Source organism: Oryza glaberrima, chromosome 12 (genome assembly GCF_000147395.1).
Source record: "Oryza glaberrima chromosome 12, OglaRS2, whole genome shotgun sequence".
Lineage (NCBI taxonomy): Eukaryota > Viridiplantae > Streptophyta > Magnoliopsida > Poales > Poaceae > Oryza > Oryza glaberrima.
Window position 1 is genome coordinate 20,019,679 of NC_068337.1, and position 15,657 is coordinate 20,035,335.

The following is a 15,657-nucleotide window of genomic DNA, read 5'->3' on the forward strand; positions in this document are numbered from 1 at the left end:
GAAGGGAATTCCAAAACATGTTGAGGAGTATAGGGATCTCTTGGATCCAATTTTTCACGTAAAAACCGTTAAAATCAGTTTTAGTTTTGGGGAGAATATAGGAGGACTATTCTTGATGTTCTTATGGTGGTAAGCTTTGTTTGTTGCAACAGAATCAAATCAAGTTTTGCATTTTTCCTGACCGCCTAGTCCGCGTGAACATTCCAACTAAGAATATCTCACAGAAATTTAACTCTCAAGATACTCCTAGGGGTTTTTCGACTAGCTTCACAAGGTAGTAGACTAGACGACTTGGATTCGAAGTCTCACCCATTCTAATTATTTGATATTAGATCCTTCCCTAATATTCACGTCTTTTTGAAATTTAACTCCCGAGGTATCATACATCCTGTGAAATGTCACAAAGATAGAGTGATAGATTGGTTTCGGTTATCCCCGTTGCCGTGGCAAATTAAACAGATCGAACGTGAATAGATAAGTCTAGATGCTCTGGTTTCTATCGTCAGAGCTAAGCTTGTTCCTTCTTTTTGTCCCAAAGTTCCCGGGCTTCTTTCACAAGGGAAGCAAGAGTCTTGAACGGTTGCTTTGCGCCATGGTCACTGTCAGCTAGGCTCATGACACCCTCTAATTTGTTCATGCCAGTAGAATGTGTTGAGATTATAGGCATATAATGATTTAATCTATTCCATAAATAAATCATGACATTACAGATGAAAACTAGCATAAACGCATCATTAGATCTACACATGTAAACTACACAGTATAACATGAACAGATCAAATATACGCAACATATTGAACACGTACCGAGTTGACGGAAAGACCGGCTGCTTGGTCGAAACTTTTCGCAGGCGTCTACGAAGGCACGAAACACGCGAGCGAAGAGGAAGACGAGCCGTCGCGAACAAACAGGGAGCAGTCGCGCGAAGCGCTTCCCAAAAACCTTATTGCCGCCTTCTCCCGGTGCAGGACGTCGAAGGTAGAGGTTCCGGAGACCTGCTCTCCCGATCGCCGGTGCACGCCGGCGAGCGAGATGGAGTAGTCTACGAGCGACGGCGCAGTACAGAGTAGGAGGCAAACCCTAGATTGATTTCGCATGTGTTGCGTGAAGACGGCGCTTGATCAGGGCGCCCGCACGATCTCTACTGTGCGTAACCGAACCGGATAAGTCGCGCGTAACTTATCCGGACTCCATGCCGTTTGCACGCACCGGCTTTTATGATTTTCCAAAGAATTAATCTTCGAGTGGGCTAAGGCCCATTTATTTATTCCAACAGAATGACCATGCAGATAATATATCAAGCTCTCCAGGTCTTCATCTTCTTCTTTTGCGAAGCTACTGCAGCTGTGTCTCACCATTGATATGATCATTTTAGTGGTACTCTTCATAATTCTTAGGCAGTTAGCCATGGTCTCATGGTCTCCATCTACGACGATGTTCCTTTGTACCATATCCATGAGCTTCCCAGCAAAGGTAAACCCATCATCTCTAGGGGCAACTGCATCGATCAGCTGGACTAAATCTTGACCTTGACTAACCTCAAATACTGTCGCAGTAAGAGATAAGAAAGATGCCAGTAGTTCTATGCCCATATGTTGCTCGCTGTTTTGCTGATGAGATGAAATGTAGGTATTTAGATTGTAGCCGTCGTCTTGGTTTTCAATGTCGATGGTACCAGATGGTGAAAACCTGGCATTATTTGCCTCTGGTCCCTTTTGTACATGTCCCCCTGGGGCTCCACTCTGAAGTACTTGTCTGAGCACCTGAAAGAACAATATATACAAGTTCATTTTGACATTTTTGGGTAGGAAAGAGGAATTATTCAGATAAATTTATTACCAAAGATTCATTATTTGTGACAGGGATTAGTTACCTCTGGCATCACATCCTTGATGGCTTTCTTCAGTGCCGCGAGGTATTCATCATCCTTGGTGTAGTGGTTACATAGGTGTGATAGGATTTCTGCTGCATTTACTCTGCTTTGGTTTTCTTCAGAATGTAGAAGCATGTTTGTGAGAACACCAACAACATTGCCATTTGCCTGAAGGATAAACACCGCATAGCTTTTGCTCTTGGCAGAGAGCATAGCCAATGCTTGACGTGCCGATTTTCTGATAGAGCTGTCCATGTTACCATCGGTGAAGATGCATACAAGAGACTTGAGTAATTTCTCTCTGCTTTTGGGGCTCATATTTGAAGATGCATCCATGGCTAGCCGCACAAGGATCTTAATGGCGAGTTCGCGCAGCACTGGCCGGCATTCTCCACACGCGACAACACTCTCCATAGCTACCATAGCTTCCATATTGCTTGAGATCTCACGGCGTAGCTTGACGCCTGTGACTCCAGGGGCAACCACAAGGCGTGCCACCAGATTCATGGACGCCTCTACAACATCGCTCCAGTACTCTTCATGGTCGGAGCGGTGCAGCAGGTCGAAGCTCAGAGGAGCCATGATCCTGGAGGCCAGACCTTCAGCGTTGCTGATGACTTTGCAGTTGTCGTCGTGATGGGCGAGTTTGCGGAGGATGTGCATCCCCTGGAGAAACCTGTCTTTGCTCCGGGTGTCAGTGGATAGCTGGAGCATGGAGGAGATGCATTCGATCCCTCCCGGGAGCATGTTGAGGCGGATGTCTCCGGCAAAGTAGGCCACTATACTTGCGGCGTGGCCCCTCAGCTCAGTGCTGCTATTGCTATCGTGCTCAGCTCGGGAGGGCATGCTTATAGTCTCGATGAGCTTGCCGAGTATGTGGGTTGAGAATGCGGATCCGATCATCAGCTGCCGCATCAGCCCGCGTTGGCCGTTTATATCCACATCGGCACTGTAATAGGCCGAATTCTGTTGCCTGATGAGAGTGTCCATGATCCTCACGCCGTCGAGCAACTTGCCGCTGCCAATTGGTGCAGACTCTATCAGGCTGACAGCGTATGTAACCAGGTTCCTTCCTCTGACGAAGGATAGGTCCTTCATGCATCCGTCCCTCGTTTCGAGCGCATACCGGTCAATCAAGAAATCTTCGAGGTCGTAGTCATACTCTTTGGCCACTTTTCTCACCATCTTCCTTCCTGTCGAAATGAAGGTTATTCTGTAGAAGTAAAGCACGCCCTGGACGAGAGCCAGCACGTAGAGAACGTGCAACGCCGCCTTCTGCAGGTTGGTGCTGGCGGCAGCATCCCCATCGCCGCTGCCCAAGCGCAAGTCACGCCGTGTGAGACGGTACAGAGAGATCGCGGTGGAGAAGCAAATCCCAAATGAGTAGACAACCACTACAGGAAAGACAATAGAGATGAACACAAGGATCCGAAACAATGGCACTATGACATGCGTGATTACGAACGATGCCCATCGCACTAGACGGTTGCACCCATCAGGAGGCTCCGCGATGCTGAACGCTGTTGATAGAAAACGACCGATTCCGTAGAAACTCGATATTGATCCACCTGCAATGGCACTGGATGCCCTGTGGTTCACATAGTGTTTCATCAGTTGACCAGTTCACTAGAGAGAAAAAAAAAGAATTATCAAGGGAAAGATAAATTACTCTAGTACTACTAATTAGATAATGGAAGACAAGATGACATCACATGGAAATGGAACGAAAATGGCCAATATTCGGCCAAGAGCGCCTACCTAATCCCAATTCCATCCTATCTCCCAACATTTTCATATATGCATTACAACTTATCTCCCAACATTTTCTGGATTTTTTAATCACTATTTACATAGGTTTGAAGCGCCGAGACTAATTTAAACATACATGTTTTAAATTTCAAGCAAATAGTCATGAAAAATTTTGAAATTATTTTAGAACTTTGATAATGGTGTCATGTCATACCCCAATCTGGCACCGCCGTACAACGGCACCTGATAGGAGCGTGTCGTAGGAAAAACGGCGCGAACCGCTTCCTACGAAACCGCGATCACAGTACTAGTCCCAGGACATAGCGCTGGTACCCACGGTGATAAATGTGAATCATTGCAATCCTTAAATTAAATAGAGGACTTATTTACATTAACTTAGGTTGCAGCTCAGGACAGCCCGATAATACAACCGACGACGCGGACGAGGAAACACCACCAGCAGCAGCAGCAGCGGAACCAACGGTCTAACACCCAACACCACAGGCGACGGCTGGGAACCATGACGAAACCCTAATCTTCGCTTCACTTCATCTTCTCTTCAAGACGGAGGAACTATATATATATATATATATATATATATATATATATATATATATATATATATATATATATATATATAGAGTAAGGGTGATTACTTTCGTACTCAGCAAGCCATGGGAATTAAGTGTTTAATGCAGGCTTCAAAGGAAAGGCTGTTGTTTTTGCAATTGATTTTATTTAAACTCCTTTTTGAAACAATTAAGTGAGTGCTTCTCAAACGACATGGATGAGACAGTGCGTCTCGTCCGGTCGGAGTATGTGCAATGTATCAGTCTTTGGATTGATCAAGGTTGGCACCCGGCCAACAGCTTTCAAACGGCCACCCGGGCCTAGCTGATCCCATCAGCCGCAGATTTTCCAAACATCGATCCCATTCCACAACAGCAATTTCATAAAGCAGTAGTCAAACAAAACTACGCTAGGAATCACCTCACATCCGCCCATGACCGTGGGCACGGCTGTTCGAACAGTTTAATAACCTCTGTAGAGGGGGTACACTTTACCCACACGACGTTACTAGCCTTGGTCACCTAGCCCGTGTGGATCAGACACGTCTGGTGACTTGGGGCTTTCACGACAAGGCATTTCGAAAGCCGACACAGGTTCACCATATGCCAACGAGAAGGGTCCCAGACCGACAACAGGTTAGGTCCCAGACCATACTGTGCCAGGAAGCCTGGGGGTTCTCCCCGGCACCACCCCGTTGAATCCACATGTCTCTTGGCATCATGGCTCCCCCGATTAGCTAATTACTCAGCCAGGGGCGTCCCATTCCACCCATGTGGTCGCACTTGTCTTATGTTTGGATGAAATTCCAAGGAAACGGTCCTTAAGTGCAAGAGCGGGAAACCGTACTCCCGGTACGTCCTCCGGTCTACGGTTTCGGAAATTCATTTAGTTTGCAAGCACCGACCCAGGTGTCGGGTTTTCCAAATCTTTTGTAAAACCCCAAGTTTTACCCATCGTTGGATATTTTAAAATTTGAAGGGAAGTGTTCCGATGCTCGAGCCCGAAGGCCCATGCATCTAAGCACAACAGTCGACAAAGGAGGTCTAAGTGTTCAATAATTCAAGGAGGGTAATTGCAGCAATTAGGATTGGGGCCGGCAGGCTATCTCGCAAGCCGCGGCCGAAATACTTGTGTTAAACCTATTCATGCAATATTTGCGGAAAAGAAATACTTAGATTTAAATTATAGGTGCAAGATGATCAAAGGTGACTTGCCTTGCTCAAGGTCTTCACGAAGCTTCACGAATCTTCAAGAAAACCCGCGATCGACGAAAATCCGGTAACCGCGACTATACGCAAACAATCAAAAACCTAAACAAGGACCAAAAGAGAAATCCTATTTAGGCTAATTAATAGTGCCATTAAATAGATCTCAATTTTAGAGAAAAACTGGAAGTGGAACGGAGTCAATCGGACGAGCGGTTGAGGAGATATGAATTTTGGAAGTTTAATTGGAATTTCTGGAAGACGAGAAATGGTTTATGGAATTTATAGAAATAATATTCTTAAGAATATTATTGACAGTCACTGACGTGCGGGACCAAAGGAAATAGTTTATGGAAATTTTGGAATAAGGAATTGATTTATGAAACAAAGGAAAAAGGATTTATTAAATTCCTTGGAAAAGAAAATGGATGAGGGATGTGAATTAGACTTCCTCGGGCGGCATTGGTGCGGCCCAAGGGGATTTGCATGCGTGGCCGAGCCAATTGGGCCGGCGCGCGGGAGAGTGGCGGCCCAAGAGGCGTGCGGGGAGAGAGAGGGGGGAGCCGGTGCACCGGATCCACTGTGTGGGGTCCCGGGACGGGGCCCACTTGGCGGAGGCCTGGTTCACGGTGGGGAGAGTGCACGCGGGGTGCGGCTCTAGGGTTAGTGGGCTCGGCTCATGCCGCACGCACCGGATGGACAGGGGAGAGGCGGGCCCACGCGTCGGCGGCTGGCGCACCGTGGACCGCGCGCACCGGGATGGGGGAGGGAGGCCGACGGGTTGACTCGGCCTAGCCGACGTGGCGGCCGCGTCGGATGGCGAGAGGAGGAAGACGAAGGCCGGCCGGGATGAACGGCGGACGGCGGCGGCGTCCACCGGAGCAAGGCGCGACCTCAACGGAAAAAGGAATCACACCGGGGGAAGGGAAGGGACGAGAGGAAGAGAGCTGACGGCTCGGATTCACCGGAGGATGGCCGGAATCCGGCGGATTGCGGCGGCGGCAATCGCTGGCGAGCAAAGAGGGGAATCACGACGAGACGATGAGGGTTCGATTCAAAGGGGTGGGAGCATCTCTGGGGTTCAAGGAATCCGTTTCCGGCGCCGGATGGAACGGAGGAGCACCATGGAGGGCCGGCGACGAGCGGCGGCCTCCGGGAGCGGACGGTAATGGCGGCGAGGCCATGCCGGGCGACGGCGGTGCTTGGAAATGGTTTGGGGAGGTCCTAGGGAGCTCAAGGACGGTGTTTGCGAGGGTGGTCGACGAGCTGGGGCCCGACGACGGCGCGCGTCGGTGGAAACAGAGCAATGGCGAGGCGCAACGTGCGGCAGGCTATGGCGTGCGGCGGCGGGCGCGACACAGCGAGCGGTAGGAGGAAAGGGTTTGGCGGGAGCTCACCGACGAGAGGAAATGGCGTCGGCGGCTTGGAGGGAGTCATGGCGAGGTGGTCGCGACGGCGGGACGGCGCGGCACCGAGTGGGCGCGGCCGGGGAAGAAGAGAGGGAGACGCGAGGATGGGGGTGGCGCGGAGCTCCTCGTCGACTCCTCGTGCTCGCCGGCCATCCGGGCACGCGCGGCGGCAGAACGAGCGACGATGGCGGCGAGCAGCCAGCGACAAGGGTGCTGTGGGTGGAAACGGGAGGGAACGAGAGGGAGGTTGAGACGGTGAGGGGGCTCGGGGGTTTTATAGTGGAGGCGATGTCGGTTTGGGAGGAGGGGGCGAGCTGGTGCTTGGCTGGCGGCCGCGAGCGGGATCGACGTTTTCGTGGGCGGCACGAAACATGGCGACGGCGTGGATCTGTTGGGTGGCGAAGACGGTGGATCGGACGGCCGAATTTTCGAGTCGTGAGCGCGGGCTGGCGCGGTCAGGGAGCGAGAGTTGGCAGCCGTGCTCGGAGCTTGCGGCCATGCGGCGGCAGAGCATGACAGTGGCTGAGGTTGAGGTAAAGGTGAAAAGGAAGAGAGAAAGGAGGGCTTGCCCTGGCCATCTTGGGAGAAAGAGGGAGGGAGAGAGAGGCTCTGCCTCCGGGATTTGGACGCGAGCGTACAGGGGTGGGGGCGACGCGGCAACAGGGCATGGGTGGCGTCAGGGCTGACGCGGCGGCGACCAGGCGGCAATGGCGCGCACGTGCGCGGAGCGGCTGGCGCGGCCGAAAATTGAATGGCGACGGGCGGGGGATTCGGCGCCGGAGTGACGAAGGCGGTGGAGGTTTGGATGGCGGCGGCCGGAAATCGGCGCCGGTGTGAGAGAGGAGAGAGAACGAGCGAGAGAGAGGGGAAAGAGAGAGACGACTCTCTCTCTCTCGCTCCGAGCACATGCGGCGCACGTGCAGGAGAGAGCTGGGCCGAGAGGAGGGGATGGGCCGGGAGAGAGGAACAACCCACAAAAATAGAGGGATACAAAATAGACTTTTGCCGAGAAATTGATTTGGAGGGATTTGGAACTGGAATTCGAATCCAAATTTGAGAATTTGGTCTTAGGAACATAAGGTGGAGTCAAGGGAGGGTTTCGAAGTGGAGACTTGGAAACGGAATTTGAATTCGAAATGGGAATTTGGATAATTTTCGAGTCGGGCGAATATTTGGCAAGGTTTTGAGATTTGGAATTTGAATTTCGAGTTTGATTAGTTGGACTCAGGGAAACAGGGAGGAGTCAAGGAATGGATTCAAGGTGGACTCGGATATTTGTGGAATCGGGACAAGTATTTGGCGACGATTCAATGGAGGCGATTGAATTTCAGGATTTGATTTCGGAAACTTGAATCGGGATTGGAAACTTGAGGTGGAGGATTTCGATGGCGACGAGAAAGAACAACGATGGAGATTTGAATTGAGATCCACGGCACGACTTAGACTCTCACACAAAGAACGAAATTTTCACATATAGGATTTTGCCGAATTAGTTTTTAACGACTCACGAAAAGCGGAGCGTTACATGTCATCTATGGCTCTACAATATTTCAGCTTAAAAAAAGACTTGTATAAAGAGAAAAAAAGATAAATGTAATAACCAGTAAAGTGAACTATTTTTAGAGAATTATTATACGACACCCTACGTGCCATGCATCTAGCGCAATAGCATGCTTCAAACGCACCCAGCGAACCCATCTCCCGTGGTGCCACCCACCGCTCCCTCAACGGTCGATCCAGTTCGAGCAAGTAATATTTTTACCATTGTTAAATCCAAAATTTGGTATGGTTCTTTAGTGGAATCGGTTAAGGAAAGAAACTTATTGGTAGATGGAAGTTTATGCAAGATCAAACCAAGTTCAAGGAGGAATCGAATCGTGAAGACCACGACCGTCGGTGAAATGAAAACTAAGGTACTCATTTCCCCGGCAAAACAATCATAACTAAAGATAAATGGCATACTTAAACCATCCTTAAAAATAAAAAGCTAACCCCAGAGTGGATCATGGGGTGGCCTTTGTATTCATATATGGCATTCCTCTTGGCTAAGGAGGAGTAATGTATATGAAGTATACAATGACTCAAAACTCTGAGTATAAAAATGGTCTGGGCCTGGTTTTGGTCCTAAACCTACCAAAGCATGGCTTATTGGCTTAAGAATATAGTCTAAGGTCTGCCTTGGGCCCGACCTTGTCTTGGGTCCCGGGCTCACCTTAGCCCTTATAAGTCCTATATTTCTCGGTGAGAGGAGCATAGAGATATACAAGTTCTATATCTTAAGAGAATATATTAAGGTCTGCCTCAGACTCGGCCTTGTTCTGGGCCTCAGGTTCACCTTAGTCCATACAAGTCACACACTACTCACGAAAGAGTAGTGTGGAGACGTACAAAATCTATATCTTAGGAATGTAGCCTAAGGGTCTACTCAGACCCGCTTTTGTTCTTGGTCCCGGGCTCACCTTAGTCCTTGTAAGTCCTACGTTTCTCGGTGAGAGAAGCGTAGAGACCTACAAGATCCATATCTTTAGAGAATAAACAAAGGTCTACCTCAGATCCGGCCTTGTTCTCGGCTCCAGGCTCACCTTAGTCCATACAAGTCACACACTACTCACGAAAGAGGAGTGTGAAGACGTACAAAATCTACATCTTAGGAATGTAGCCTAAGGTCTGCCTCGGACCCGACCTTATCCTGGGTCCTGGGTTCACCTTAGTACTTATAAGTCATAAACTAAGGTCTGCATTAGGCCCGGCCTTGTTCTGGTCCTCGGGCTCACCTTAGTATTCATAGGTCACACTTTCCACACGGGGTGGAGGGTGGAGACATATGAAGTTGTACCAACAAGATTGTGAAGCTGAGGTCTACCTCCGTCCCAGCCTCATCCTGGGACCCGGACTCACCTCAGTCCTTGTAGGCTTCACATTCCTCTGCAAGAGGAGTGTCGAAACATACAAGACACATATCTTGAAATATCTATTCATCAAAGACATCTTCAAGAAGCTCGTCTAAGAATAACTAAACTACCATCATAAATGCGCAAGGGCGCGACCTCAGGATCCGCTGGGTCGATGAGTGTGCTCCACAGCCAGCTGTGAGGCAGTACACTCCGCCATAAATGAAATAGTTTAATCGAGGAACCCGACCAATCTGGAGCCGAAAAGACGTGGACAAAACGCCAACATTGAGTCATTATGACTGGTGGCGCCTTGGACACGCGTCGCGCATGCCCCACGCCACCTGATTTAGCCAAATGAGCAGAAAAGGAACCGTGGCGCTGTTTCGGGCAGGTTGGGTCTCACCTGGCCCACCACTCACCACGTGGTGAACATGTTGGTGCAACTGAGCTGTCTTAGACAGAAGCCCGGGAGCCTGGGGCAATGCAAGTCATAAATCTCAGTGGGTTTCTTGAAGACTGTGTTTGGGAACCAGCCGGCATCGACAAGACACTGATAAGACAAGACGAATAGTAGTTTTGTAGTACTGTGAGCCCATCCTTGATCTATAAAAGTAAGGGGACAAGCTACACAGTACTTTCAGTTTGTAGCCTAGAAAGGCTTCTCTTGTACTTAGCTGATCTAGAAAAAACAAATAAACCAATACAGGAGTAGGGTATTACACCTTCGGGTGGCCTGAACCTGTATAAATTCATGTGTCTTTTGCTTGGCAGGGAGCTCGGGCACCGCAAACTTTTTCTCTGTTTCGATATTTTTCCTTCGTCATGTGCTGCTAACCCTTGGCCGAATCTTCAAATCCAGGTAGGGGTCTACACTCCCCGCTATCGGAGGAATTGCTCCCTCGATAACGACAATACGGTTTTATGTTTTTTTATTATATCTCTTAGATAGGCTGGATTAGTTGTTTTCCTTTTCTTGTTAGGAAATCTTATCTCATGCTCGATCATGACCTATATTAACCCGAGGGTGTAGATATGTATAGCAGGATCTTTGTAAGATATCTCTTGATCAATATACAAATTTCGACGCATTACAATATTTTATTTTCACGAGTTCTTAGTTTCGAGCAGGGTTGCATCGGTTAAGTTTGATCTCCAGCGAGGAAGTAAGTTCTGTCAACTTTGCTTGTATCGGTTTGGCTAGAACTTTCTTAGTTTGGTCTGATATTCTATTCAAGTTGATGCAAACACTATCTATCAGTTATATTGATTTTATCTTTAACTGCATCGTTGTGTAGAGTCATATCAACTTAGTTAGGACTTTCTCGGTTAGGCCCGATGTTCTAACTAAGTTGATGTTTCTCTAATCACATTGTTGTTTTAGATTGATCGATATATACATTACGTTTGTACAGATATATCGGCTAAATAGGTTTTCGTTATTATCTCCGATAGGGTTTTATGCAATGTTTCATCGGAGTTCTAGCCAATGAGTTATCTTGTTACAATTTCTAAACTGTTGCATCGGCTCATATTCAAATTCATATATTCACTAGTTGAATCTCTTTTTATCAACTTCAATCATATACTGTTTTGGTTCGGTCCGATCTATCGAGATTGTCTTTGATAAGAACGATTTATTGGTGATTATATATAATTTGGTTCTAGATGATGATAGCATGAACCTCAATGTTTTCCTGATTATTTCAATCTACATCGAAAATATAGCTGATTGATCAAAACCCTATCGACATCAGTTGGTCTCGCTACATCACATCGGCTTATTGATTGATCGGTTCATGGAGTCTCGATCAATTTTTATCTTGTTAGTTTTAGAATCAAACTAAATTCACACCCTGAACTCGATTAATAGGACATGCATTGGAGCTAAGTAAATCTCTTAGGTTTTCGCATGCATGTGGCGAACTCGATTAATAGGACATGCATTGGAGCTAAGTAAATCTCTTAGGTTTTCGCATGCATGTGGCGACGTATTTTGCGTCAACAACCATCCAGAAACCACCTATTTATTTATATTGTTCCTGCTACCCCATATTTTGCGTCTTTCTCCTTCCCATTTTCTCCCGATATTTCTGGATCTAGAGATTGACCATGGTACGGACTGCCGGTATGGAAGAGGCGAAGGCGGTGCAGCGAGCAGACATGTGCGGCACGGCGGCCGCATACGACGTCACCGGCAACGTGACCCAGGCCGCCTCGAGCACCAATGATCCTTTCCCACCGGATCTCGACGGGCTGACGGCGGCATCGACCGACGACGGTGGAGCGTTGTGGCGCCAACGACAGGCAGAGTACGGGCCGAGGCCCATTGGCGTGACATACTGGATCCAGGATAGAAGAGGCGGCAAGCGATTGGGTCATCTCCACCGGTACAACCCTGGATGCGACGGAGCTAGGTCCGGACGGAGGCGGCGGTGACTCCTGAGGCCGATGTACGGGAGTCTCGTTGCATGGCGTCAGTAGTCACACGTGCTGTCCCATTCTGACGGAATATGATATATCCTAGTATTATGTTTGTTCAAATTCATCACATGTAAGTACTAAGTTGGTTTTTTACGGGAGGAAGGGAGTACAACGCAGCCTGGGTCCAATTCCATGTCGCCGGCGCCGCTCGAATTCATCGCATAGGCCGGGAACGGAGTTGACGCGCATGGGTTGTCTCCAGTTACACGCCTCTCCTGTGCCATCGTCAGACATCGCTGTGCGTACGTCTAGTAACCTCAACCAACCTGCCCCTGCGGTCCTTGTCCTCTCTGCTCCAGCCGTCACCTAGATATACTAACTCCGTTTCAAAATATAGCCATTTTTAACTATGAATCTAGAAATATTTAGATTCATAGCTAAAAATCTCTAACGGAGGTAGTAGCTAGGACAGAGAAAATATGTAGTGCAAACCACATATGTAGTGAAAACTTGAAAACTACCGTTGGATCGAGAAATGGACGTCCGAGATTCGTCCACGTCACCATGAGTTAAATTTTTAACTCATGGTGACGTGGACGAATCTCGGACGTCCATTTCTCGATCCAACAGTAGTTTCCAACTTTGCACTACATATGTGGTTTGCACTATATATTTTCCCAGTAAACGAGGGGGAAGAGAGGCCGGGCCATCATAGCCTTCACTTAATTGTCAGGCCGTCCTCTGCTCCAGCCAGGGCATGGCTTCTGCGCTGGCGGTGGCGGGTGGTGAGTGGGAAAAAAATTTGTTAATATACTTATTTTTTTAATAATTTACGTTTATATGTTTGCATCGGACGGATTTGCAAAAATATAACCGTCCCACTGGACGGAAACACGGAACTGCGATGATCCCGCAGCTCCAAAACATGGGACCATCGGTCCCGCAGAATGGTCGCGCGGGACCGCGACGGTCCCGCAGGTACAAAATGCGGCAGTGAGGCAGCCTGTGATTTTTTATTATTGTTGTTTAGCACTGTGTAGCACTGTTTCAATACTGTTTAAAACTATTTGAGACGGTTCATACACGCGGTACCGCAGGTTCACTGTGCGGAACCGGCACAGTGCAAACAGTACCCCAAACAGTGTTGAACAGTGCCGACTCAGTGAATAAATCGCTAGCCAACTCGCTCCCGCGTTTTGAAACCGTGGACCGTCGTGGTCCCGCACGGCTGTTATGCGGGACCGATGTCCCGCGTTTTGGATCAGCGCAACTGTCGCGTTCCCATGATTCTATTCCGCGGAACGGGTATATTTTTGCGCATCCGCCCTATACATGTATATAAACGTAAATTATTGAAAAAAATAAGTATATTCGTAATTTTGATCCGGCGAGTGGGGACGGCCACGACTTTGATGAGTTTTTGTTTTTATGCTTCCATGAATGTTTAACATATATATTATCCTGTAGTAAACATTTTACTACCATTTATATCATTCTCATATTATTATAGGTAAATAAATTGCCCATCAACAAAATTTTACTTATTAGCACATAGAGCAAAACGTAAAAATAGTACTTTCCTCTGTTTCATATTATAAGACTTTCTAGTATTGCCCACATTCATATAGATGTTAATGACATATATGTATTTAGATTCATTAACATCTATATGAATGTGGGCAATACTAGAAAGTCTTATAATATAAAACGGAGGGAGTACTTTGCAGTAAAAACTCTCTAAAAATTAAGCTACCGTACTCTAAGAAAATGATTGGGGAATAAAAATATTTCTGCCGATAAATGTGTAGTCAAATGTAAATATGCATTTAAAATATTTTTTTGATGCAATAAAAATATTACTGTCAATAGGTAGATTTATTTACTCCTGAATGCTGATAATGATAGGGGAGTAAAAGTATTTGTGTACCACTAAATGGATACTACTCCGTTCCAAAATATTATTATTTCTAGCACAATATCTTGTTCTAAAATGAAGTTATTTCTTCACCTATCACAACCATTATCCATTTCATTTCTTCACATATTTTCTCTTCTAAATCAATAATAAACTTTTTCAATTAGTTTTACCTATTTTTTTAATATCCATGTCCATATAAAAAATGCTGACATTTTGAGATGGATAAAGTAGTTAAAACTACAGTGGATTTACTGGTGAACTCGAGTTTTTGGCATAGTAATTATTTTACTAGCCATATTTAATCTGATGGGAGAGAGAGAGAGGGCCCGTCCGATCCATGAGGATTGACACGATAAGTGATGACAAAAACAAAAATAGCGGGTATGTCGCGCAGCACATTGATCTTTTAATACTCTCTCCCATAATATAAGAGATTTAGGAGGGACGTGACGTATCCTAGGACCATATATCTGGATGGAGGGAGTAGTTTACAGGAAAAATAATTAAGCCGAAAAATAGTTACGGGCTGCAGTGATCTAATGAAATAGTTTAGTGGAGTAAATTAGATACTTTTCTTAATGAAAGGAAATTAAAACATACATGCTATAAGCTAATCTTGAGTGATACGTAGTATTACACTAGGCTGACCGAACCAGTGAGACATCGGCCGCCCAGGAACAGTTGTTCAATGTTTGAGCAGAAAAACAAATGAAAGCAGCAAATATATATCCATGGGAGGGGAGGTGCAGGGGACTAACTCTTTTGTCTGGCAGAGGGTGATCACCGTAAGAAACCAAAAGTCCTTCTTGTCTAGCGTGGTGACGAAGCCACCAAGGAGAACAACGGTGGACCATGTGAAAATCAGGATACCCAGCCCAGCCACAACCCTCGACAAGTACTCCATGAATACGGCATGATTGTTGATATAACGCACTTCCGGCCATTTGGAGTCTGAGCGCGTGAAGCGAGTACTTAGATAGGAACTTTGCGCTGCTCCGACGGCCATTCTTGCACTGAACAGCTGAGTTTGATTGCAAAGCAGCAACCTATATATAATACTCCATCTAAGTAACCTGGCCAAGCACTCAAGTACTCAACTAACACGGCTTAATTTGCGGTGTACTATTGATATGATTGTTAATTTGCACCAAAAACTATATTTAAGTGTTGACTGACACAGGGAAAGCAATCGAGGTCGTTCTTAATTCAGACATGTTGCTGGCAAGCAAGAAAAGTCATGCTTTCCTACGATGGAATTTAGAGTATTGGCATCATATGTTCCCATCATCTTAAAAAAAAATATGCATAGTCTGTCCTTGGATCCCCTTGCAACTTGGAATATTGAATATATATAAACGTACGATTGCCCCAACGCATCTTGTTTAGTTTCAAAGAGAGTAGGTATTCAAAATTAATTTCTGGATGAGACAAATTAAAAGCTAAGCTGTGATAATTAATTAAAACCCTCAACAACAATTAGTAGGTATGCTATAAGTATTATTATATATTCGTAGACCTTATTTTTAACCCACACACTTAATAAGTTAAGAGAAGGCAATATCTATATCTACCTATCTATCTACCTATCTGTCTACCTATATATCTACTATACCTTCTA

The 15,657-nt window shown here is 46.6% G+C and overlaps 1 protein-coding gene across 1 annotated transcript; it reads right to left on the reverse strand.

The window, feature by feature from the left end:
• Positions 1-436: 436 nt before the first annotated feature.
• On the reverse strand, positions 437-15,035 carry LOC127756774 (uncharacterized). Its single transcript, XM_052282146.1, has 3 exons — positions 14,798-15,035; positions 1,874-3,461; positions 437-1,763 (listed from the first exon to the last, which is right to left on the reverse strand). Exons 1-3 carry the CDS (start codon positions 14,941-14,943, stop codon positions 1,122-1,124), a joined length of 2,376 nt encoding a protein of 791 aa, XP_052138106.1. The 5' UTR covers positions 14,944-15,035; the 3' UTR covers positions 437-1,121.
• Positions 15,036-15,657: the final 622 nt, after the last annotated feature.

Bases quoted from the DNA above. Each gene is read 5' to 3' on its own strand.
- LOC127756774 (XM_052282146.1), bottom strand. From the start codon at position 14,943: ATGGAGTACTTGTCGAGGGTTGTGGCTGGGCTGGGTATCCTGATTTTC. The intron at 3,462-14,797 runs GTTAGTCCCCTG...TGTGAACCACAG, and splicing joins ACCCTCTGCCAGACAAAAGA to GGCATCCAGTGCCATTGCAG. The intron at 1,764-1,873 runs GTAACTAATCCC...TTGTTCTTTCAG, and splicing joins TCAAGGATGTGATGCCAGAG to GTGCTCAGACAAGTACTTCA.